This window comes from Stylophora pistillata, chromosome 6 (genome assembly GCF_964205215.1).
Source record: "Stylophora pistillata chromosome 6, jaStyPist1.2, whole genome shotgun sequence".
NCBI lineage: Eukaryota > Metazoa > Cnidaria > Anthozoa > Scleractinia > Pocilloporidae > Stylophora > Stylophora pistillata.
In genome coordinates, this window is record NC_142524.1 from 20301455 (window position 1) to 20324574 (window position 23120).

At 39.0% G+C, this 23120-nt stretch overlaps 3 protein-coding genes and 2 long non-coding RNA genes across 5 annotated transcripts in view; 4 read left to right on the forward strand and 1 right to left on the reverse strand.

The window, feature by feature from the left end:
• The first annotated feature begins 602 nt into the window (after window positions 1–602).
• On the forward strand, window positions 603–1926 carry LOC148728696 (uncharacterized). Its single transcript, XM_088725014.1, has 3 exons — window positions 603–738; window positions 843–1465; window positions 1588–1926. Exons 1-3 carry the CDS (start codon window positions 603–605, stop codon window positions 1924–1926), a joined length of 1098 nt encoding a protein of 365 aa, XP_088581140.1.
• A 1076-nt stretch (window positions 1927–3002) lies between these two features.
• Window positions 3003–4715, forward strand: LOC148728697 (uncharacterized). Its single transcript, XR_016002331.1, has 2 exons — window positions 3003–3333; window positions 4501–4715. It is a non-coding gene; the product is annotated as an uncharacterized LOC148728697 (long non-coding RNA).
• Window positions 4716–4861: 146 nt separating this feature from the next.
• LOC148728698 (uncharacterized) lies at window positions 4862–7019 on the forward strand. Its single transcript, XM_088725015.1, has 2 exons — window positions 4862–6035; window positions 6868–7019. The coding sequence occupies exons 1-2, from the start codon at window positions 5282–5284 to the stop codon at window positions 7017–7019; spliced, it is 906 nt and encodes a 301-aa protein (XP_088581141.1). The 5' UTR covers window positions 4862–5281.
• A 751-nt stretch (window positions 7020–7770) lies between these two features.
• Window positions 7771–8314, forward strand: LOC148728699 (uncharacterized). The gene is made up of 2 exons (XR_015988924.1): window positions 7771–8084; window positions 8248–8314. It is a non-coding gene; the product is annotated as an uncharacterized LOC148728699 (long non-coding RNA).
• Window positions 8315–12135: 3821 nt separating this feature from the next.
• Window positions 12136–23120, reverse strand: part of LOC111330542 (polypeptide N-acetylgalactosaminyltransferase 2) — a 17083-nt gene continuing 6098 nt past the window's right edge. The window contains exons 5-15 of the mRNA XM_088763079.1: window positions 22771–22836; window positions 21924–22045; window positions 21031–21118; window positions 18808–18895; window positions 18288–18391; window positions 16166–16292; window positions 15732–15824; window positions 15007–15090; window positions 13926–14052; window positions 13545–13664; window positions 12136–12406 (exon numbers count right to left, since the gene is read on the reverse strand). Of these exons, the coding sequence (XP_088619205.1) occupies window positions 12248–12406; window positions 13545–13664; window positions 13926–14052; window positions 15007–15090; window positions 15732–15824; window positions 16166–16292; window positions 18288–18391; window positions 18808–18895; window positions 21031–21118; window positions 21924–22045; window positions 22771–22836 (1178 nt within the window). The 3' untranslated portion in view covers window positions 12136–12247. The remainder of the gene's footprint in view (window positions 12407–13544; window positions 13665–13925; window positions 14053–15006; window positions 15091–15731; window positions 15825–16165; window positions 16293–18287; window positions 18392–18807; window positions 18896–21030; window positions 21119–21923; window positions 22046–22770; window positions 22837–23120) is intronic.

Genomic DNA, 23120 nt, shown 5'->3' on the forward strand with positions numbered 1-23120 from the left:
TAAAGAGAATTAAAACCCATGATCTATCAGGAAGTATGCGTCTCAGTGTGATTTGTAATGACGGTACCGGATCAGCACTTAAGTCTATAGCTTGGATTACGGATTCCCGAGTAAGGAAGGAAACTTAAAAGAAATGACTCGAAGCACTCTTTGCAGCTGAAAAATTTGGATTGTCTAATAATAATAATGTTAATCATAATAATAATGATGGTGACAATGACGATGACAATGACAATGACAATGATAATGACAATGATAATGATAATGACAATGACAATGACAATGATAATGACAATGACAATGACAATGACAATGACAATGACAATGATAATGATAATGATAATGATGATGATAATGATAATGATAATAATTTTGATAACAATAATATTATTAATTAATATTGATAGCAATGATGATAATGGTAATGTCTATGATATTGATAAAGATAAGAATAAGGATAAAGATTAAGGATAAAAGATTAAGGGTTGGGATTTGAGGATTAGGGATTAGGGATTAGAGATTGGCGATTAAGGATAAGGATAACGACATGGCTAAGGATAGCTGTTAAGGACAACGATAAATCTAACGATGAGAATAAAGAAATGGATATCGATAAGGACAACGATAAATCTAACGATGAGAATAAAGAAATGGATATCGATAAGGACAACGATAAAGATAACGATGAGGATAACGATAACGATTATGAAAACGATATGAAAACAAAGCGTGGGCTATGTACATATCACATACATACTTACCATCAAGAGAGCAAGAAGCCCCAAGTTGCGTGGTGTTATCCAAATACTGTTATCCAACTGTATTCTTCAATATATTTATAGGCAGTAGTGAAGTCGAGGTGAATCAGTCCATATTCCGTGCTGGTGGAGAGGGTTCTACTTTAGTAAAGCAAGAGCAGATTTCATTTCTTAAGGATAACTTTGCAAGCGGCGCGACGTCCCGTGTTTACAAAGGAATGTACACTGACGAAAGTGGGACGAAACACCCTGTTGCAGTAAAGGAATTTGTACTGGCTATGACACGACGCATGCAAAAAAAGGTTGACAAAGAGGCAAAGTTGTTGCAAACACTAAATCATCCAAACGTCATTAGTTTTTATGGGAGGATAGAGGGAACCTCCAGCTTAGTGACCGAATTTATTGAGCGGATATCGGTAAATGGTGAAGATGTCTCGATAAACAGTGTTCGACAACTGTTAGACGAACTAGAAGATAACTTACCATGGTATTTAAGACTGAAAATTGCTTTGGAAACTGCCATGGGAGTATCATACCTCCATGATTCTGGGTGTATCCACTGCGATCTGAAGTCATCGAATGTTTCCATGGGAGAAGATGAAAAGAGAAAGTGGATAATAAAAATTGGAGACTTTGGGGAAGCTAGAGCGGAACACAAAGACCACCTGATGTCTCAACTGTCTTTTCAGGATCCTACAAGTAATGCAGTCGGCACAATCCCTTTCATAGCTCCAGAAGTCATGTGCGGGGGGGGGGGGGGAGGCCAACTAAACAATCTGACGTCTACAATTATGCGATGCTATTGATCGAGCTTCTCTGTCCTCACAAGGCAAATCCATGGGCAGATAACTGTAAAGTTCCATGTATCAGAGCGTTCCTTCTACAAAAGAAACGTCCCACCTTGCCAGATGAAGTCCCCAATGTCCCCAACTCTATATTAAGGCGTTTATCGCAGCTGATTAAAATGTGCTGGAATGAGGATCCTCTACAGAGGCCAAACTTCAACGAAGTTGTAAAAGAACTGAAGTCAATGTCTGATTTTGTGCAGGCCGACAGTGTAACAAACATGGAAGCAGCAATTGGCCAAGCTACTGAAACTACAGATCCGATACATCACAATGAAGTAAGCAATGAATATGATTCTTATGATGCACGATCCTCGCAGTAGATAGCGCTATTTAAGCAATAGCGAAAATCAGACCTGAAAAAAATCAGGCCTGTTCGGGATTCGAACCACTGACCTCTGCGATACTAGTGCAGCGCTCTACCAATTGAGCTAACAAGCCAACTGGGAGCAGGCCGTTAAGGTGATTCGTAATAAACCCGTGAAAGTGATAAATGAGATACAATGCAATATATGAAGTTCATATATTGTGTACTGCGGTATTAGATAAATATGATGCACGATCCTCGCAGTAGATAGCGCTATTTAAGCAATAGCGAAAATCAGACCTGAAAAAAATCAGGCCTGTACGGGATTCGAATCGGTTTATTACGAATCACCTTAACGGCCTGCTCCCAGTTGGCTTGTTAGCTCAATTGGTAGAGCGCTGCACTAGTATCGCAGAGGTCAGTGGTTCGAATCCCGTACAGGCCTGATTTTTTTCAGGTCTGATTTTCGCTATTGCTTAAATAGCGCTATCTACTGCGAGGATCGTGCATCATATGTATCTAATACCGCAGTACACAATATATGAACTTCATATATTGCATTGTATCTCGAATATGATTCTGTTGACATGAAAATCTGGAATTTGTCAATGCATCAAGGATCGGCTTTGGAAACCTTCGGAGATATTGCTGTGTCTTTTGAAGAGGCAGGAAGTTCGATTCCGAAAAAAAAAACTCCATGCATATATAGAATAATAGGCATTTCAACATGATGGCTCCAATGCGTGTACATTTTTCGCCACGACACGTGCACATAAACTAGAGATTCTCACTATGTCGGAATATATCAATACATTGAATAGCGAAAATGAACTAAAGGATTTTGTAGAAACCTTGATAACGGATTTACCGAAGAAAATAAACCAAATAAGAGATGTTTCCTCTTACGTTACCGTGGTGGAAGCCGTAGGCATTCTAAGAGAAGCATCAGTCAGCGATTTAAGCACAGATACATTGATGGATTGCTTCTCCGGCCTAAACACATCCGCCGGTGAGAACACGCTCCTGGAAGCTTTGAAGTCTTTATACCAGCAAAGTCCAGCATTCGCGGTCTATACTTGCCCTCCAATATCTTTCTGCGTTGGTTGTTACAACAGTGTTAAGGATTCAAAAATGCCAAGACATTTATTGTTATTGACACTCATTGCATACCAAGTACAGTTGGGGGGAATGGAAATGGAGCGATAGTCCAAATAAGATTTCATCCATATGATGCATGATCCTCACAAGATCCTACGTATCTATAACCGCAGTTCAAAATATATGAACTTCATATATTCATCGTAAAAGATTTCATCCGCGAGATATGTGTAAAGTAGCTTCAAAACTGACGACATGGATGAAGCGTCGATTACTTTGCTCTGGTGATGGAGGAAGAGTTCACAGCATGACGATAATAAGACAGGTACGATGATGGTTATGAAAGTTTGAAAATTGTAAAACCGAAAATCATAGACATTAACAACAAGAAATGTACCTAGCTGAACTCCAGCATGTTAAGCATGGCTCACAGCTGAATTAAATTTGCATAAAGTCAGAAAACAGCCATAACTTTCAGTGATTCACCAAAACGCCTTCAAACTAAGCCACAATACAAAAAATTACAGCATCAACTCACTGTTGGCTTTACGTGTTGATAAGATGGGTCACGTGACCTCTTATGAATGTTTCATTGGATTAAGTGGAAATTGGGATGCCATATAATTGATATAAATTGAAATGCAATGGAAGTTGTCCTGTTGTCCTTTATATGGTTCTGGCCGGAATATATCGATTTAGGGAAAAATAATAGACAGGTCACGTGACATCTTTTGTCAATTAATATCTTGTCAAGAGAACAAAACTTTTCAGCATTCCGGCCAATGATATCTACTATAAATCAAGGCAAAGAATAAATGATATCTTATATTTCGCTCTAGTTAACCATTCCCCACCCTATTTGGGGTTTTACTATTGCCAAGATTATGACGTCATGAGACACTTTACCGCCAAAAAATATCTTAAGCGATTTCAGGACTGGAAATCCCTTTAGATAGTGACTTATGGTACTCCTTGGGCTAAAACAGCGTTGTTTGTACTAAGGAAAAAGGTATAAACTTCGTGGGGAGTCTTACCGAGAAGCATGCCTTAAGATGCCCGAGGAAGCCACTGTACATTATTCCCAAATGTCGGCAAACATTTAAAACTATACAATGATGCATGCATAATTGCGTAGTGAAGGAAAAAAATTGTAACGTCACTTAGTGTCGCTGAAATTTGGCTATGTTTTTTTCTGGTCCAGTTCACGACGGCTATGAAAAAAAAAGGGAAGTTAACTAAATATCTCTTCGATCCGATCCACAGTATTTTGATCATCTTTGTCTAGAAAACGTCGAAGAAAACAACGATCTTTGTGACGCTTTGGAAAAATCCCTTAAGGAAATAAAAGAAAGCACGGTAGTTGTAGAAAAAAAAATTTTGATTTCACACAGTGTCTACTACCGTTGATATTTAGCTTTTTGTTTTTTTTTCGTTCAGTTCAATATCGATATTACAAAAAATTAAGGCAAACCAATATGTTTTCGTTCCACAGGATTTTGATAATCGTGAACTGGCAAATGAGGAAGAAAACAACGACCTTTGTGAAGCCTTGGGAAAACCCCTTGAGGAAATGGATGCAAGCAGCACGGTTCAGTTCTATACTGGAATCAGATTATGCTTCGACGGAGTTTGATCATCTTGGTCTAGAAAATGTAGAAGAAAACAACGACCTTTGTGACGCTTTGGAAAAATCCCTTAAGGAAATAGAAGAAAGCACGGTACGTGTAGCAAAAAGATTGTGGTCGTTGCTATTTAGCTTTTTGTTTTTTTTTCGCTTAGTTCAATACTGCTATTACAAAAAATTAAGGCAAACCAATATGTTTTCGTTCCACAGGATTTTGATAATCGTGAACTGGAAAATGAAGAAGACAACAACAACCTTTGTGAAGCCTTGGAAAGATCCCTCGAGGAAATAGATGCAAGCAGCACGGTTCCTATAATGGAATCAGTCTATGCTTCAAAAGTAGATGTAGGGGAATGTAACTCAAGTGAAAAATGTACTAAGATACCAGAAATGAATGTCCCTGAAAAGAAAGAAGAAGTTCTCTGGACAGGATATCTGGCTCGTTTCGGTCATTCATCATTAAAGCAGTTTCAGAAGGATGCCATTCACGCAGTTCGCCAAGCACGCGATACCGTTATTATTCAACCTACGGCAAGTGGAAAAAACATCTGCTTTCAGATACCAGCTTTATTAGACGAACGATTCATCACGGTGGTGATCTGCCCCACCATATCATTGATAAACTCCCACGTGGAGAATCTGAAGCTGCATGGAATTAACAGTTCATCGCTTGAGATGGATTGGGTGTCTACCTGGAACAGAACACAATCATGCGAAACCGGCACCTCATGTCATCTCACAATCCGTTAAAGATGATATTCACAATGCGATGAAAAAAGACTGTACCCTCAGTACGAAACAGCTTCAGAAAGGCAACAGAATTGGATTCCTTCCCGCAGAAAAAGCTCCCGCTGCATCCAATCCAAACCGAATTAGAAAGGAGAGACAATTGGCATTGGAAAACAGGACAAAAGTGCATCCAGAATTTGACGAGTTCAGAAAAGAATACGAAGGCATACAAAACACCATCGATGAGGAATTTTTAGTGAAAGTAAACGAAAAAATGGGGAAATACCAAATGGAAGGACGAGAGTACCTGATTTCGCTTGCGAGAAACTTTGCATTCTTTCTCGCCCCTTATCGAGTAGATCTGCTCAGAAATACCGAGGATTTGTACGTGGATATCACATATGTATACACAAATAACAATGGATTTCCGTATTTACTTAACATGGTAGCTTTTAATAAAATTACCGAGGAGTTCAACCCGGTTGCGAGAGTTCTTTTGAATAAACAAGACGGTGATGCTTACGCAATAGCTATTCGTGAAGTATTTACACAGGTGTCTAAAATACACCCCTCGTTCGAAAATGGACAAAACCTTAAACAGATGCTGGTAGATTTTGATCAAGTGGAGTATAACGGCTTTGGAAGTGTTATAGAGATCCACACGAGATTACTGTGTGATGGATGTCCTCCCCTGGGTGGGATGGGTGGGATATTGGGCGCACTTAATTTGGAGCCTCGCTCTGTTGTGCGACCCTCACCACACTCTGGTGAAAATGATTAAATAAATAAATAAATAAATAGATAGGATCGAAACCGCGGTCTTGCCAAACACGTTCAACTGTCAAACTAGAGGCGAACAAAACGCACATAAAAAACCTCTCAAATAAAGAACTTACAAATGACCAGATTAATTTACTGGCAAAAGGGCTTAAATTCATTCCAACACCCGCTACAAAACAAAAAAAATCAGACAACAATTATTGTTTGACTTTGACCAGTTCGCTTGGAGAATGCGTCTGATTTACACATTCCGAGGGGAGGACAAAAAAACCTCTCCCTGCCATGTCAAATTTACATGGATACCACCAATACAAAAATCAGTAGCCCTTGAGAGCTATTTAGAAGAGGTTAAAAGTGACCTTTCAGAAATAGAAATTACAAAGCCAAAAGATAATTTGCTTCCGGCCGAACGCAAGGCGCTGAGGGCCTTGAAACGTGACTCTGAGTTAAACCTCAAAAAGGCTGACAAAGAAACAACAACCGTATTCATGAACAAGCGCGACAAAATTTTGCCGTTCCTTACCGAAATGACAGCCATTCTTTCAATCTTCCTTTCGTGATGCCAGGACAATTACCACTAAGAATTTTAACCTTTTCCTCGGAAGAAAAAAACGCAATTTCCAGAGTTATATGGTCAGACATGGAGTGTTTCTGGTGTTTCTCGAGAAAAGTTGACCCGATAGCCTCGTCCTGAAACTGTAACTCCGTGGACCCTTTGCATTGCAGACACAAATGCGATAAGGGCTATTGGTGAAGGATGTAGTAACATTGCGGTGCTCATGAAGAATATTTACACGGAATACAGGTTACATGCCGTCAAAATTGTTGCAAGTGAACAAAATATTAATATAAGTTACGAGAATAGCAGCCAAAACTAGAAAGGGCAAAAAGGCAAAAAGAGGAAGCGTTTTCTACCAAGTTTGAGACGAACAAACAGTTCGCTACATGAAAACGAAGCCCAAATGGAACAAACTCCTCCCGATAAGGGAGCGAAATTAGAAAAACGATCATCAAAACAGAAGTTACCTGTAGGACACGGAGAAAGGATGATTGGAACACGGATGGAAGTAGAGTACGAAGAGAATGTTGAAGGAGTTCTTAAGTATCTTGGTTGGATAAAGGGAACAGTTATGGATTACGATACAGTGAACGGGTATCTCGTTCAATTTCCGGATGATATGGACTGGATAAAATCTCTAAACAGCAAAGACGTGAGCATAATCAAGTAGGCATTCGTGCAAAAGAACTGAAAATTAAATCAAATTAAGAAAAATCAATAGAAGGATTCAGCAAACCTTGTCGCAACTCAGTAGGGCTTATCACGGCTTTAGATGCCAACGTTAAAATACTATAGGTAGAAAATTGAATTCACTAAACTTGAAGGATTTAGTTTGGCTACAAGACGCTAAATTAATAATTCAGTTCGTGGGTTACAATGCACTCTGCAGCATAAGACAGATTGCACAATCGTAACTTCACAAAGAAATCATCAAGTGACATGAATTAGGTGGCAAGGTTGCCAAATCCGTCTATTACAGAATGTGATAAATGATATGTTAATTGTTCTAGTTGAACTCAATATATTCAGACAAATCGTTCTGATGAACACTAACACAATGGACCTGTAACGGCTGCCACGCTTTTTGCCTGCTGTTAAGACGTTAACAAACTTGTGCGCGCGCGACTCGCGTGCGCGTGCTTTGAGGTTACGAAGTAATCTCGTAAGCAAATCACGCGGACCCTTTTTAATGTTGACGTGTGCGATTTTTAGAGAAGAGTAGTTGAAGTTTTTTTTAGTTTATCGTTTGGTTGTTGTCGTTTGCCGTGAGACTACAGTTTTCTGTGTTAGAGTAAGTATCTGTTTGGATTTCCCGTTTCGCTTCCGAATACCTAACTTCTATTGAAGTTCGTTTTGGTTCAATTCTTACAAGCGGGACTGTTATGTAAGTGCTAATGTTCCTTTCCCTGAGGTTATATATAGTTCTTTTGTGAGTTTGTTTGAGTTTTTAGCTAGCTTTGCATCTTGCCTTTATTTCGGAATGTTTGGATTGTTGGTTTGTCTATTCGCATTTAGCTTAGCTTCTGCCTTATAAATTCATATTTCAGTTTACGATAAGTACTTGGATACCACGACTACGTTAAATAAAACGATTCAAGGCTTGTCCGTAAAATATATCCTCTCTTCATAGTGTCTTCATTTGCGAAACTCATAGCTGTCGTCGAAATTTTGCTTCGCTTGTGTCGGCCGCGACAGGACCTGAGATCGTAAGGTTTAAAAAACAACCAAGGACATTGATAAGATTAACGTTCGTTTTTGTAACATCTCAGAAAACTAGGAGTAAAGAACAAAGGATATACCTTGTAATGAAGTACCAGAAAAGTATTTTACATTTTACTGTATTTCACTGTAGTGTTCTAGCTTTACTGAAAGACTAGTTATGGTTCGGCTTGCTTAATAAAGCTGTTAACAGCTGTTTTGTTGGTCTTTGTATTCGATTAGAATTAGAAGCATCAAGTTCAACATCTCCGTTTGAGAAAACACAGTAACCACGGGATTCACTTGATTTCTTTTCGTCAGGGATGTGCGGTGTCTCATGGTCAGTGTGGGTTCGAGTCCTGGCCGGGAACATTGTGTTATGTTCTTGGGCAAGACACTTCATTCTCACGGTGCCTCTCGCCACCCAGGTCATAGTAACTACTAACTTTACTATGAGGTGACTTTTTTCAATAGGTCGTCTTATCATGGAGTCAACGATCGTATGTCTTACACCCCTGTCCGCAAAAAATTCTGATAAATTTCCAATCACTTACCAATCAAAATTTATCTTCAAGATATTGGAAAGTAGAATGTAGGCACGAATTATCGGTAGGGATGAAAGAAAAGTTTTAAAGGATGATTAATTTGATCAGATCTTGTTTTACTATCCCCATACTTTTTACGTGAAGCGTGATTGACCGATTTTTTTTCTCATCGTGAATCATGATTTGAATTTGTTTTTTTCTCGTGAATCGTGATTTGAATTTGTTATTTTTTCGTGAATCGTGATTAAAGATGGTAAGATCTTTTGACGTCCACGTGAACGAATTTTTTCTTTCAAATGTGACCCGGCCATGAATTAAGAGCTGAATTAAACGTGATTCGTAAACCATTTGTTTTGCGTGATGAATTTTTGGTTATTTTATTGCTTTTAAAATGTAAGTATTGTTTTCGAACGACTGCGGTTAGGTGTTGTCAGGAGATGGGAGTCATGTGGATCGATAAAAGTCGCAAAACGTACAGACTACTTGTGGTTCTTGATCAATAGTCCTTTTCACAGTCGTGGGCTTGGTGGCCAGGCCTTTGAACAGGAGTGAGGCTAAGGTTGACCTTGTTATGATAGAGATGTTGCTGCTTTTCAAATGCAAATTTCTTTGTTATCATGCTAACTAGATACAGGTCTCTATCACAACAGGGTCACCCTTAGCCTCACTCCTGTTCAAAGGCTTAGCCACCAAGCCCTCAACTGTAAAAGACTAGAAAAGTAAGATAGTAATTCAACGTGATTTTCTTTAGTTTCGCGTGAACGTGAAAGTGTTTTGGATATTATTCGCGATGCGTGAAAACGCCAAATATTTTTATGCGACTGACTTTTACAAAGGGGTCTAGGGGACCCTCCGTAGCGACCTTCGATAATACAAGTATATTGCAAAAGAACAATCCATATTGTTTCTCTTCTTCTTTTTTAATCTTAATTTTAAACAGGTTATGAAAGATGTTTACCATACGCGTTCAAACTAAATGCAAACGGGTGAATTTTGCCTGAAAAATCGCGACTCTTGCCAACGTTTGATTCCGATTTCGAAATCTCGTCAACGCTTTGTGATAATTCCCAGAGTCTGGGATTTGTTGGGAAAGCCACAGGTCTGGTTTACGTAGAGGCTTAGCACAATTCGTCAATAAAGATAATAAAATAGTTGAGAAGATATGTAAAATATAATGTTAAGGGAACGAGGTGAATAATTTAGAGTGAGCCTTTTTAGAATCTTTATTGCTTTACATCTACCTGTTCCGCTATTTTTAAAATGTCCTAGTAACACAACAGTAATACGAGCATTTATCAAATTGAACTGTACACTAAATTTCATTCTATATTCACAGTGCAAAATTGATCGATAAATTGTCATACAAGTTCTTTAGTTAAAATTAGTTCGTGTTTAAGTTTATGAAAAAGCTCAAGTTTCAAATTCCCAAGGTATTTGATTGGAAAGTGAGAACAAGATTGTTACTTATCTCTACGGTATAGGCGGATTCATGCTGACGTCATTGTTTACATTTTTGCTCATTTGCATACGGCTTCGCGTAAAGAAGGAAGCATGTTAGATACAAATTGACTTAGGCAGCTAAAGAGCTAGAAAACCTTAGTACATGGTGAAATTTTTAGCTCTTCGGGTGTAATATTCAAGGAGAAATAGTCCATCAAAAACTGCAAAATTTCTGGGTGGCAAAAGCGCTAATGGGCTCATACATTCTATGTAAAATTTTGAGTTTTTAAACCCGTGTTGCACAAAAAGTATTCAATGCATCAGGCTCGTGTTCATTGGCCGAGTTAATCGTACTTTGACCTTTCGATATTCAGAACTGATTTATTTTTAGCTCCATCAGAAACTGAATTGCTTATGCTAATGAGGCAAATATTGTAAACAAGGATTCCCCTATAAGCATTAAAACGGAAATTTTCTCTAAGTGTGGCTGTTTCATCTTTCCAGCTCCCAGGGCCAGTTTGAAACCAAAAATTAGAGGTACTAATGATGTCTGCTGACTAGCCTGCAAACAGGATGGTCAGCAGACTTATTTAAAATCGCGCCCAGCCGATTTGAAATTATTCGCCTAAAGTCCCGCGATATCTCAATTGTTACCATCAATTATCGTCGTTAATTCTCATTCAATCTCTTGTAAAATCTGATGAAGAACGGATAAAGTTGTTGTACGACCGCGAGCGAACCCTTTCTTCGCCTCACTGAAGAGAATATTTTTAGCTGGCGGTGAGAAAATTATGCTTTATTCCCTAGTTCTAAATTTTTTAATCGAATTGCCTATCTGTTTGACAGTTTATTACCACAATTCGGCCAATTTATACTTTGATCAGTCATGCCTACAAATCAAAAGGTCTAATAATGTTCAATAAAACACCGACATCCCGTTTAGAGTGGGGTTGGCAAGAGTAATTGTCTCCTGCTATCTTTCCCTTTTATTCCCTCATTTATTTATTTTTCTCCCTTTCTATCTCGTTTAGATTGTGAAAAAATTGGTCTAATAAATACTTTAATCAAGGATAAAAAGCTTCGAGGGAATAGTACCAAACGCTTTCGGAAACTGAATAAACCTTAACTACACTGTTAAAACTGAGCTCGATTGAGCAATCGAAGTTCACCAGTTGGTTAAGGTTGAGCTCAGGTATATTAAAAGCAGGGAAATAAAAAATTCTTGTTAATTATGAAGCCAAGCCCTAAGTTAGTAACAAAGCGAAGCAGGTATGATTGTATCGGTAAACCTCCACGGCAGTCCGCGGATGGTGTCTAGATATTTTGAACCCAGTCATGTTAAGCCCATGGGGTTGCTACGATTACAGTAACAAAAACGTGCACGTGTTCAAAAAGTTTAAGAAAAGTACCTTATGCTATTACAAGCTTTAGTATATTCTAGTTAAGTATTCCCGCTACTTAAACTCAAAATATCCTTTGCTCTTCACCTCCGAACAACAGCACGGGACTTGCGCGCGAAAACTTGCGCAAGAAAACACTGTAATTATTGCTGTTATAACTGAGTTAAAATCATCTTTTTGTGCTATGTCATCTCACTGTTTTACCATATTCTGTCATTGGATTGTGGTGGACATTTATCAGGCTACTTCCCTGCTCGGTAAATATCCACCGCCAACCACCTCCATCCCGGTGAATGGTCGTTGATTTCCAAATGTTTCTGGAATCAAAGTAAAACTGCTAAACTTTTTCCTGCTCTTGTAAAAAATTATTAGAAGGCAGATACTATAAAATATTTACTAATACTGCCTATTTTTTTTTAGGGGGGGGGGATCGTAGAAAAGTACTTCTTAGAAAGAAAATGAAACTAATTGTTCATGTTAAGAGAGAATTGCCATATTTGAGAATACTTGTCCTTGTCACAGTTATCTACGGTCACATGTTGTCCACTGTTGACGTCTTTGCTATCCAGGCACAAGCCAGATTGTCTGTGACGCAGAGTGCGTTTAGGGGTGTGTTCCCACATCTAAATAGAAAAGTAATCACGCCATTTTACGATAAAGTTTGTGAATGTTTTTTAAAAAGTTCAAATGCGCTAGTGAGCTGTACATTCCCCGGCCAGAGTGCACGCTAGGAAAAGAAATTATTTCCTCTCCTATGCTTAAAGCATAGCAGAGGGAACTCTTAAACTACATTTCAACTAACACGTTAAAGACGTTGTAAACGAATGGTTTCGGAAGCGATCGCTGCTCTCGGTGACAACTCAGGAAATTCCTAGTGACAGATCTTCAGTGCCCTTCAATCTTTCCGCGTATTGTTGTTCAATAAATGGACCAGGTAAAGAGGTACGATGGTCTTTCGCTCTTAATAATTGCATAATTTCGGTGTACAAAATTATCCCCTTTAAATCGGATAAATTGAAAAAAAAAAAAAAAAAAAAAAACCTCATCGAAGGGAGAAAAAGCTACAGCTAAGAACGTGCACGAAGCCCGTTACTCGATGATGCAAATTAATACCTTGAAAGCAACGACTCGAGGAACGTTTTGAGTCGATGTCGTTTAAAAATAGCATGATTTTCCACAAACAATTTGTTTCATACGCTCGAGACTTTCTTCTTATCAAGTTTTTTTTCCAAGTGTAATTTCAAAAATCCTTGCTTCCAGCTACTTCAAAATATACCTTGAACCGGTGAAAGTTTGGCTTACCCTATCTCTTATACAAGAATGGTGACCTATATTTTCAAGTGCATTATTAGACATAGAGACTGGAAAGGAGTATTTAAGGAAAGTTAAAAAAGAAAAAAAAATGTTCGATAACTTTTTTTTTCTAAGGAATCATCTGAAGGTCTCAGTACTTCAAAAAGCATCCTAGCTGTGCATGATATCACGCGTAACTACATGCAGCGTGAGTATATTAACAAAATAACGGCGATTCTTTAAGACTGGAGCTCGCCAGTGAAATATCGTGCAGACAGTTAATAACCCATCTCCGAGAAGACTAGAGATTACATAACTAACGTGAATTGGTAAGTGCAGTGGAAAATTCGCCTCAATAATCTCGCACTCTTGATCTCCAATGCAGAAGTTGGCCATGCACTTATTGGGGCTACCTAAGCTTGGTTTATCTTCACGCATGTACATGAAATCGTTGTGGGATTTACTAACCTGTTTGTTGTCACTATCTCGGCAGCTCTCGATAGCAACTGGCTTTCCAGGCGAAGAATCTTTGAGCGTCAAACACATGTCGTGGTGACGCACTAAACTTGTTTTTGTGAGGGCCCACTCCTGGAGCAGTAAAAAAAAAAAAAAAGAAAAATAGAATCAGGGCTACAAATTGATGGCGTTAGCCAAAGAGTGTCCGGTTGGGAGCCAAAGAGAGAAGCCACTCTATTTCACGCTGTTAGAGACTTAAAAATAGGGGAATCGTTTTGGCAAGAACCTCTTGGCTATCTCGTTTTCCTCGGGTATATCCTTGCTGGCAAGCGACACTGTGCATCATTTTACCACACGTGTTTGTGTTTGTCGCACCATTTGGTAACGCAATACCTGATTTCCTGCCTGCCCGTGACAATCGAATAGGCCAATAGAGCCGCCGGCCTGGCTACCAAGTGTATCCAGACATTTCTTGCCTTGCTTTAACTCCCCAAAGGACACATCCTTTGAATCAGGCACTCTACAATCAAGAACAGAAATGGAGAATATGATGGTTGAGAGTCGAACGTAATTCAGGATTGATTTGCAGTGTTCTGGTTTAGAGAACCCTCTCCGAAAAGTGGATGCAGGCGACGTCACCCCATTGCACGGCCGCCCCAAATTCGATCGCTTCCCAGTGAACTTCGGATGCCCTGAAGTACGGCTGCGTCGTCCCCAAATAGAAGTTGCGTCGCCCTCCACTATTAAAAAACTTAAGTAAACTTAGATAAAAAAAATGGGGGCGACGCGGTTTTAAGTTGGAGGCGACGCGACAATACTACGGGGTAACAGAACTACACTCAGGAGCGACAGACCTTGGGAGGACAATGCAAGGGGGTGGCGTCACCTGTTACCTCGAAAAGTATAATGATTTTACCAGTTTGCAGTACCATGACCATGAAATACTTGAAAAATTGAAAGTGATTTTTCTTGCTAGATGTTTTTGCTTACGTAAGCTATATTATTTTTTATTACACGACTCGGGAAGTCAGAGGGCCAATAACTAAAATCAACCAATCAAAATGCTCTATTGCCGGTCAATATTCTCTCAGTATTGGACCGGGCACTGTCCCGAATGGTCCCGAATGATACCGCACTTGTGTCCCTTTGAACCTCAGTCGTGTAATAAATCTCTTATTAACCAAGCTTGCTCGGGACCGTACTGGAAGAATATCGGCCCTCGGTCTTTTTTGCACGGACCTCGCTGCGCTCGGTCCGTACTGTCAAGACCTCGGGCCGATATTCTCCCAGTACAGCCCTCGCGCTTGGTTAGTAAGATATATGTATGGTATCATAAATGGGATGTGTTCAATTGTGTAATGAAAACTAAAATAAGTGAGGCACTGCATAAAGGCGTAGGCATTGTTCGTTCATAGTCGCATTATCAGATACACCAAGAAGCTAGCAAGGTTGTTTGGAAAGAAGGCGAACGTACTGTAGATCTGGATAGACAGTCTCCAAATACCACTTGAATGGTTTGCATTTTAAACGTTCCCGAAGTTCCTTTCTTGATTTCACACTACAACCAAACAAAAAAGCAATGGTATCAAAAATTCACACCAAGCGCTAAAAAAGAACAAAACAAAACAAAACAAAACTCGACTCTGATGATGACTTCCGCTCAGGTTGTCGAAATGTGAGTCACCACTCAGTACCAACAATCCTTTTCAAGACCACGCTCACCCGGACGATCGCGCGATAATTTACAGTAAAGAATAAACCAATAAAAATAGCTTCTTCATGGAACGTAAGAGCGCTCCTCTGTTAGATCAAAAATAATGTTTTCCTGTAGCTGCCACGCGAAGCACCTTCATCGGCTTGTCCAAATCGGATGGGTTTTCATCTCCCGCCTGAGTAAGCACGTCTTTTTATCTCATCCATTCAAAGATGAGCTTTAACTTGCCACCATAAAAGAAACTGAGGCATAACGAGCGTTCTGATTAGTCAAAAACCTATCTTTAATCGTACCAGTAAATCCTTGGTTACTCTACAAACGCAACAGACTGCACCCGAAAAGGTTTGCATATAACTCGCTCCCAGCTCGTGATTTACTACCTCTTCTCGTGTTCTCCTAACATCCCGTGGGGGGGGGGGGGGTGGGTTACTACACCGACAATCTGATCAGCTGACGTCTTACTCTTCTGTTCATATTTTTATTACCTTCCATAATTGGCACTCCGCGCCATGGGACGTGCAGCGTAATAGAATCGCTTATACTCGTCCATCCAGACCTCAGCAGTTCGGCGGGTATTCCTGTGTAGACATAAATTTCGTACATGAAAAAAGTTCACCGAAAGCTCCAGATTCTTAAACACATTCTCCTTGTCAAAATCATAGGAATTATAAGAGAAAGAGAAACCTGTGGAGAATGTAAATATTTGTGTTAGAGTGTAAAGGTGAAAAATCCCTCTGGATTGGATGGAAACTTTAAAAGCAAGAAAAACTAAAAAGGAACATCGATGTTTTAGAATTGGGGGGGGGGGGAATTTACAAGAATTGCAATTGCAGATGATAGAGATTTAAAAAAGTTTAGAGATACATTATATCTTCACAGTTCAAGAAGTAACTAAGCTCACGGAGCTGGCACGACCTACTTCATGTAAGTGTTTGCATTTCCATCAGGAAATGAATAGGGATGTCTTTTTCTGAACACGTGACCAACTCTTGAACAAGGAATGATTTCCATGCTTCCTCCGCACTGCCATGTCCTGAAGGAGATTTCTGTGAGCAAACGAAACAAGATCAAATGAAAGACTCCAAATCTGAAAGACTCCAAAGCCGATGGACAGGCAAAGAAATCGTTTGTGATTTACAAACTTTTATGGTGCTTCCAAACCCAAAACGTGGGTATTAAGCGAGTAAACCAATACAATACAATAACTTTATTTAAAGAGGGAAGCGCAATAACCTATTACAGTCTTCTAACCTACGGCCCTCAAAAATAAATAAGCAAATAGACAAATAAATAGTGGATAAAATATATATATATATATATATATATATAACCTTTGTGGTATCGTCTAAGTCATATATATACACAAGAGACATTATCTAAAGTAAAATAGACTATAAAAACGAAATGAATGATATAAATCGATAAAAGGGAGCAAAATATGTAACTATAAATGAACACGTACACATACATGTGTAAATATAGATTAAAGACGTAATAGTAGTTATAGTAGGACTATGAAAAACAGTGATAATGGATGGAATAGCGACAAGTCAAGCACCGTAGATCCTCCAAGTGCTCGGCCAATGATAGGTGTGAGAGAAACAGACTTCGTATTTTGGACTTAACAGAGGAGGGAAGAGATTTAAATAACGGTGGAGAATAAGAAGAAAGAGAAAATGCTTTCAAGTCAGAACTGAGGTCATTAAAAAGTTTAGTAGCAGTATAAGCCAATGTGCGTTTACCAGAATTGCTATGTGGGTATGGTACCTTTAAGTCGCAGAGGGACGATCTTGTAAAACGGCCCTGTGGTCCACGTGAATCACCAAGAGATTGAAATCTATTTCTAAGACATGTAGGAGCATTCGGATTAAAGAGTACGATGAAAAGAAGTAAAAGTTTCTTGTATTTAATAAGATCAAAAACGGGGATCCAGTTGAGTTTTAAAAATAAGGAAACAGAGGCCTAAGAGAGGTCGGGATCAGGGAGTATATCAAAGTTACGATAAGGCTTGATGCGATGGAGAGGAGAAAGCCTACAGCTAATTATGCAGCAGATTGTATCGATGTGATGCTCCCAAGACATGTCACTGTCTATCGTGACACCCAGTATCTTGGCATGGTCCACTTGCTCAATGGATCTACCATCGACTTGGACATCGAGTACCGAGCTGGTTAAAGTATGGCGTTTCAGCAGGGTCGTAATAAGTAAAGATTTAGTTTTGGTTGTGTTAAGTGACATTCGATTATTATCAGCCCACGTAGATACAGTTCTAGCAACGTCCCTTTCAACTGAGTGCTGAGGGAAGTAAAAGAGGGCTCACGAACAAGAAGAGTAGTATCATCCGCAAACATAGTTGAAGTTACGCCTGAATGTAGGTTTAACGGCAAGTCATTGATATGAATAATGAAGAAAAGTTGCCCCAGTATACTACCCTGAGGCACACCTACAGAGACTAGAAGTGCTGCAGATAGAGTGCCCCTAAACTGGGTTATTTGAGAACGCCCAGACAGATAAGAGCGAAACCAAGTCATGGTAGAATGGGAACAACTATAGATACGAAGTCTATTAAGTAACGTATCATGATCCACAAGGTCGAAAGCTTTCTTCAAGTCAACTAACGAAAGTCCATTAAGGAGTTTGCTATCCATGTTAGTCAAAATGTTATCGGAAAGATCGGCGATAGCAGGCTCACACGAACGAGAACTACGGAAACCAAATTGGGAATCCAGCAGCAGCTCATGTTGAGAAAGAAACTTGTAAAAGTTTGGTGTACATGACGCTCGAGAATTTTTGAGACAACAGCTAGAACCGATAGTGGGCGATAATTAGATCGGTGAAACAATGATCCGTCTTTATGTGGTGGAGAGACTTTAGCAGTTTTCCAGAGGTCGGGAAAAACACCAGAAGAAATGCTAAGATTAAAAAGAAAATCGATCGAGAGTGTGTTCTTTACCTTCATCCTGACATTTACTTTTAGGTTTTAACCCCCTTTTTTTACTTGAAATACATCTACATTTTTTGTGAATGGTTACCCCACATACCAAAGTTTTCTCCACCCCAAATGTCCATCATGACGTCATACTGCCCTAACTTCTCGAACCAGGCTTTCTCCACCATAAATAAGCCACCAGCTATCATCGGCGTTCTGGAAAAAAAAACATACATGTATTATAAAAACAATTATTCACCAAAGTGGAGGCGAATAGTGGTGGATATTTACCGAGCCACGAAGCAGTGAGGCAAATATCTACTACTTTCACCGACACCAAGGTAAAAATTGTTTTAATTATATACCACACAAAATAAATTCATTCATTTTAGTCAATATACCAACAAATGGTCGGGGAACAAGTCGTTGACGCTCCAACAATTCCTCTCTTTCCACTGATCCAGGTGTATAATTGATCCCGGTAAACTGCCAGGTAAGTCTGACAGAATGCTGAAGTAACCCGCAACGCACCAGCATTCCATCCAGGGGGAGTTCGCTTAAGGTCACAGAAACGAGATGTCTCTGGCAGTTGCACAACAAAGTTTTATGCGATTACATGGACTGTTATGTACCTAATTGGTGCCACTGGATTGCTCTTTCTCGCTTGTTTCTCCTTCGATGTTAAGCTATCCCACTTAAAATGAAGACTCCAATCAAACCCTGAAACAGAGGTGTCATAAATGAACATTTAACTCGATAAACACACAGAGAATAACACCATTAAAAACATGTATGTATAATTCATCATTTGATAAAAAAAAAATACCAGAATAATTGTACACACTACAGTTGATTTGCGCTAATCTTCCATTGTCATGTAATAGCGTGCTAAGCTCATGTTATGTCAAAACACGTTATTTTAAAATGTATTTCACCTCCCATCCTTTACCATCCAACCACAACACTTATCATTACGTACTGTCCGGTCAAGACAAGTCACGCAACGTCAAGTTTAGTCACGTCACATCCTCTATGTCATGTCACATCATGAGATACAATGATTATATGAAGTTCATATATTTTGAACTGCGGTATTAAATACGTATGATGCACGATCCTCGCAGTAGATAGCGCTATTTATGCAATAGCGAAAATCAGACCTGAAAAAAGTCAGGCCTGTACGGGACTCGAACCACTGACCTCTGCGATACTAGTGCAGCGCTCTACCAATTGAGCTAACAAGCCAACTGGGAGCAGGCCGTTAAGTTGATTCGTAATAAACCCGTGAAAGTGATAAATGAGATACAATGAATATATGAAGTGCGAGGATCGTGCATCATACGTATCTAATACCGCAGTTCAAAATATATAATTTGCTAAAGCAAAGGCATAGAAAAAACCAGGAAAGATTTATTACTCGACGTTTCGGGGTCATCATGACTCCATTATCAAGAGACTAGTTTAAAAACATGCAAATAAGGAAAGGTACAAGAATAGCATAAATTAGACTGAACGGCTTAAACAAACACCTTGGCGCGGATGGAATCCGTTTGCACGTTCAGTGTTGGCTTACGCATGCGAATATACAACATTTCATTAACAAGGCAATCAAATTTGCCGTTACATTTCGTGATGACGTTGAATTGCTCGATCAAGCGTTCAGGCATTTCACTATTGTGCTGGAGGTGGTAGTGTTTGTAGATAGAAGATGATTTCCTTTTGTGCCCTTCTACGCGCTCGTGTAAGTGACCACGAGTATAGCCCACATACCCTGCATCACACAGGTTACATTTAAATTCATAAACGATACATTGTTGGTTAACAATAGGGGGCTTAATTTAAGCCCCCTATTGTTAACGAAATTAAGCCCCCTATTGTTAACCAACAATGTATCGTTTATGAATTTAAATGTAACCTGTGTGATGCAGGGTATGTGGGCTATACTCGTGGTCACTTACACGAGCGCGTAGAAGGGCACAAAAGGAAATCATCTTCTATCTACAAACACTACCACCTCCAGCACAATAGTGAAATGCCTGAACGCTTGATCGAGCAATTCAACGTCATCACGAAATGTAACGGCAAATTTGATTGCCTTGTTAATGAAATGTTGTATATTCGCATGCGTAAGCCAACACTGAACGTGCAAACGGATTCCATCCGCGCCAAGGTGTTTGTTTAAGCCGTTCAGTCTAATTTATGCTATTCTTGTACCTTTCCTTATTTGCATGTTTTTAAACTAGTCTCTTGATAATGGAGTCATGATGACCCCGAAACGTCGAGTAATAAATCTTTCCTGGTTTTTTCAAAATATATAAACTTCATATATTCATTGTATCTCATTTATCATTTTCACGGGTTTATTACGAATCAACTTAACGGCCTGCCCCCAGTTAGCTTGTTAGCTCAATTGGTAGAGCGCTGCACTAGTATCGCAGAGGTCAGTGGTTCGAGTCCCGTACAGGCCTGATTTTTTTTTTTTTCAGGTCTGATTTTCGCTATTGCATAAATAGCGCTATCTACTGTGAGGATCGTGCATCATATGTATCTAATACCGCAGTTCAAAATATATGAACTTCATATATTCATTGTATCTCATTTATCACTTTCACGGGTTTATTACGAATCAACTTAACGGCCTGCTCCCAGTTGGCTTGTTAGCTCAATTGGTAGAGCGCTGCACTAGTATCGCAGAGGTCAGTGGTTCGAGTCCCGTACAGGCCTGACTTTTTTCAGGTCTGATTTTCGCTATTGCTTAAATAGCGCTATCTACTGCGAGGATCGTGCATCATACGTATGTCACATCATGTCGTATAAAATTATACGCTTTTCAAGTTAAGCCAATGACACCTCACCTCCCTTTATGTCTGCTGAAGCTCCAAGGTAATTAAAATCATCCATGTTGATTACGTCAATAATTGGACTAACTACAACTGTTCTATCCTGGAAAAAAAGGAAAAGGTGAAGAACACGAACCTGATAAGTAGTGAAAGACATTCACAGCAAATTAACCGGCATACTTTACTAATACAATTCACAAGTATACTTTAATGATTATATCGTAATACATCATTTTATGTTACTTCCTTAGTCTATGTGGATTGTTTTATTACAGTAGCCCGTACTGAGCCGTGGCTCAGTGAAAATAAGAAAACAACGCTGGTGCACAGAAATTGGCAGAAGTTGTTTCCTTGAAAAAAAAAAAAAAAGTGTTTTATGGTCACACCTCTTTTTGCTTGTCGCAATTGACTGAAAGCTCAAAGAGACTTTAAACCCCTTTCACCCTTAAAAGTGACTATAATTTTATTTCTCCTTACAATATCACCCCTGAATCAAACATTAAGGTCAGGAGAATAAAGCAAATGATCAGTACCACGGGAAATGCAAAGAGTACAGTACCCAGAATACCCAGAATACTCATACTGATGTTAGGGTGTGAAGGATAAACACAAGGGTCCTACGCTGTGCATGGAAAATGAATCCAATTTCTTTTCACTTTGAAAAAGATTATGACAGGAACACTAATTACATAAAGGAACATTATTCTTATTGTTTTCACAGTGTTTCCTATCTGATCATTCAGGTTGTCTTAGAGTCAAGAAGATTTAGACTTACATCTTTCACTGGAGATTTCACCCAAGGTTCACGTACATCAAAAGTATCAAGTTTGAACTGGAATTTCAGGGAAGAGGGCAGAAAGGGGTCAGGAAGCAAAATATATTATGAGAAAATAAAAACAAATCATTACCTGTACGACTCTTTGTAATAGAGGTTCTAACCAGCCAATGTTACACTCACAGTGGCTGTCAAGGAAAGTTAATATTGTGCTTGTAGCAGCATTTGCCCCTTTAACACGAGATCGTATCAACCCTGGAAAGGAGTGTCAAAGACTTATTCAAGTAAATTAACAAAGAACTCTGTCAAAACAACACCCTCTGGTTTCCTTGTGTGAGTACAGAAACTGTGTTCTCTCATCACTGAAGAGAATTGACTTGATTATCCAAGTTGATATGGACTTAACTCTTTAACTCCTAGAAACAATTAGCAAGTAACTTCTTCCCGTAATATCTTTACAACTATCCAACAAACAGGTGATGAGAATACTAAAAACATATCTTGTAGAAGTTGTTATCTTGATCTTAAACCAAATTCTCATGATGATAAATCTACAAGAAAATGTGCAAAAGCTAGATGGGAGAATAAAGAATGAGATCTTTGGAGTAATAAAGGGTTAACTATGAATAAGAGCTGGCTAACTGCTACTGAAACTTTCTAAAATGCCCACTCCAAAACAAGGAATGGCAAATTTAATTTTGAATTCCCAACCAAGTCTTTTGGATTGAGATTCTATTTAATTTAATATTTGATTTGAAACTTTTTGCAATTTGAAAAATCTAATCTGTTTTATCAAACATTACTTGGCCTTGCCTTTGCCTTGTGCAGCAGTTTTCTCACTGATAAACATAATGATTACACCTTGACTCAGTGCAAAGGTATTGTAAATATCTTTACTCCTCACATGTTTTTAATAGAAATGGTAATGCTAAGAACTACATATAGATAAATATCTGCATTCAGTTATGTTACTAAATTACCTTCTCTTTTGTCATTTCTAAGAACTTTGACCTTTGGAAGTCCTACCAAGAGCTGACCATCATCAACTGTAAGCAAAAAAACAGAAATCAAATTTATTAAATTAAAAAAAAGGGAATAAACAATGACCTGAATACGAAAGCCATCTTCAGAGTATTTTTGAACACTACTTAACCAGTAGTGAAAATGAGGCCTGAAAAAAAATTCAGGCCTGTGTGGGATTTGAACCCAGGACCTCTGAGATACCAGTGCAGTGCTTTACCAACTGAGCTAACAAGCCAACTGGGAGCTAGTCATTATGTTGGTTCTGTACTTCACGGGTGTACTATGAACCAACATAATGACCAGCTCC

Bases quoted from the DNA above. Each gene is read 5' to 3' on its own strand.
- LOC148728698 (XM_088725015.1), top strand. From the start codon at position 5,282: ATGGAATTAACAGTTCATCGCTTGAGATGGATTGGGTGTCTACCTGGA. The intron at 6,036-6,867 runs GTGATGGATGTC...TTTGCATTGCAG, and splicing joins GATCCACACGAGATTACTGT to ACACAAATGCGATAAGGGCT.
- LOC148728696 (XM_088725014.1), top strand. From the start codon at position 603: ATGGATATCGATAAGGACAACGATAAATCTAACGATGAGAATAAAGAA. The intron at 739-842 runs GTACATATCACA...ATATATTTATAG, and splicing joins GAAAACAAAGCGTGGGCTAT to GCAGTAGTGAAGTCGAGGTG. The intron at 1,466-1,587 runs GTCGGCACAATC...TGTCCTCACAAG, and splicing joins AGGATCCTACAAGTAATGCA to GCAAATCCATGGGCAGATAA.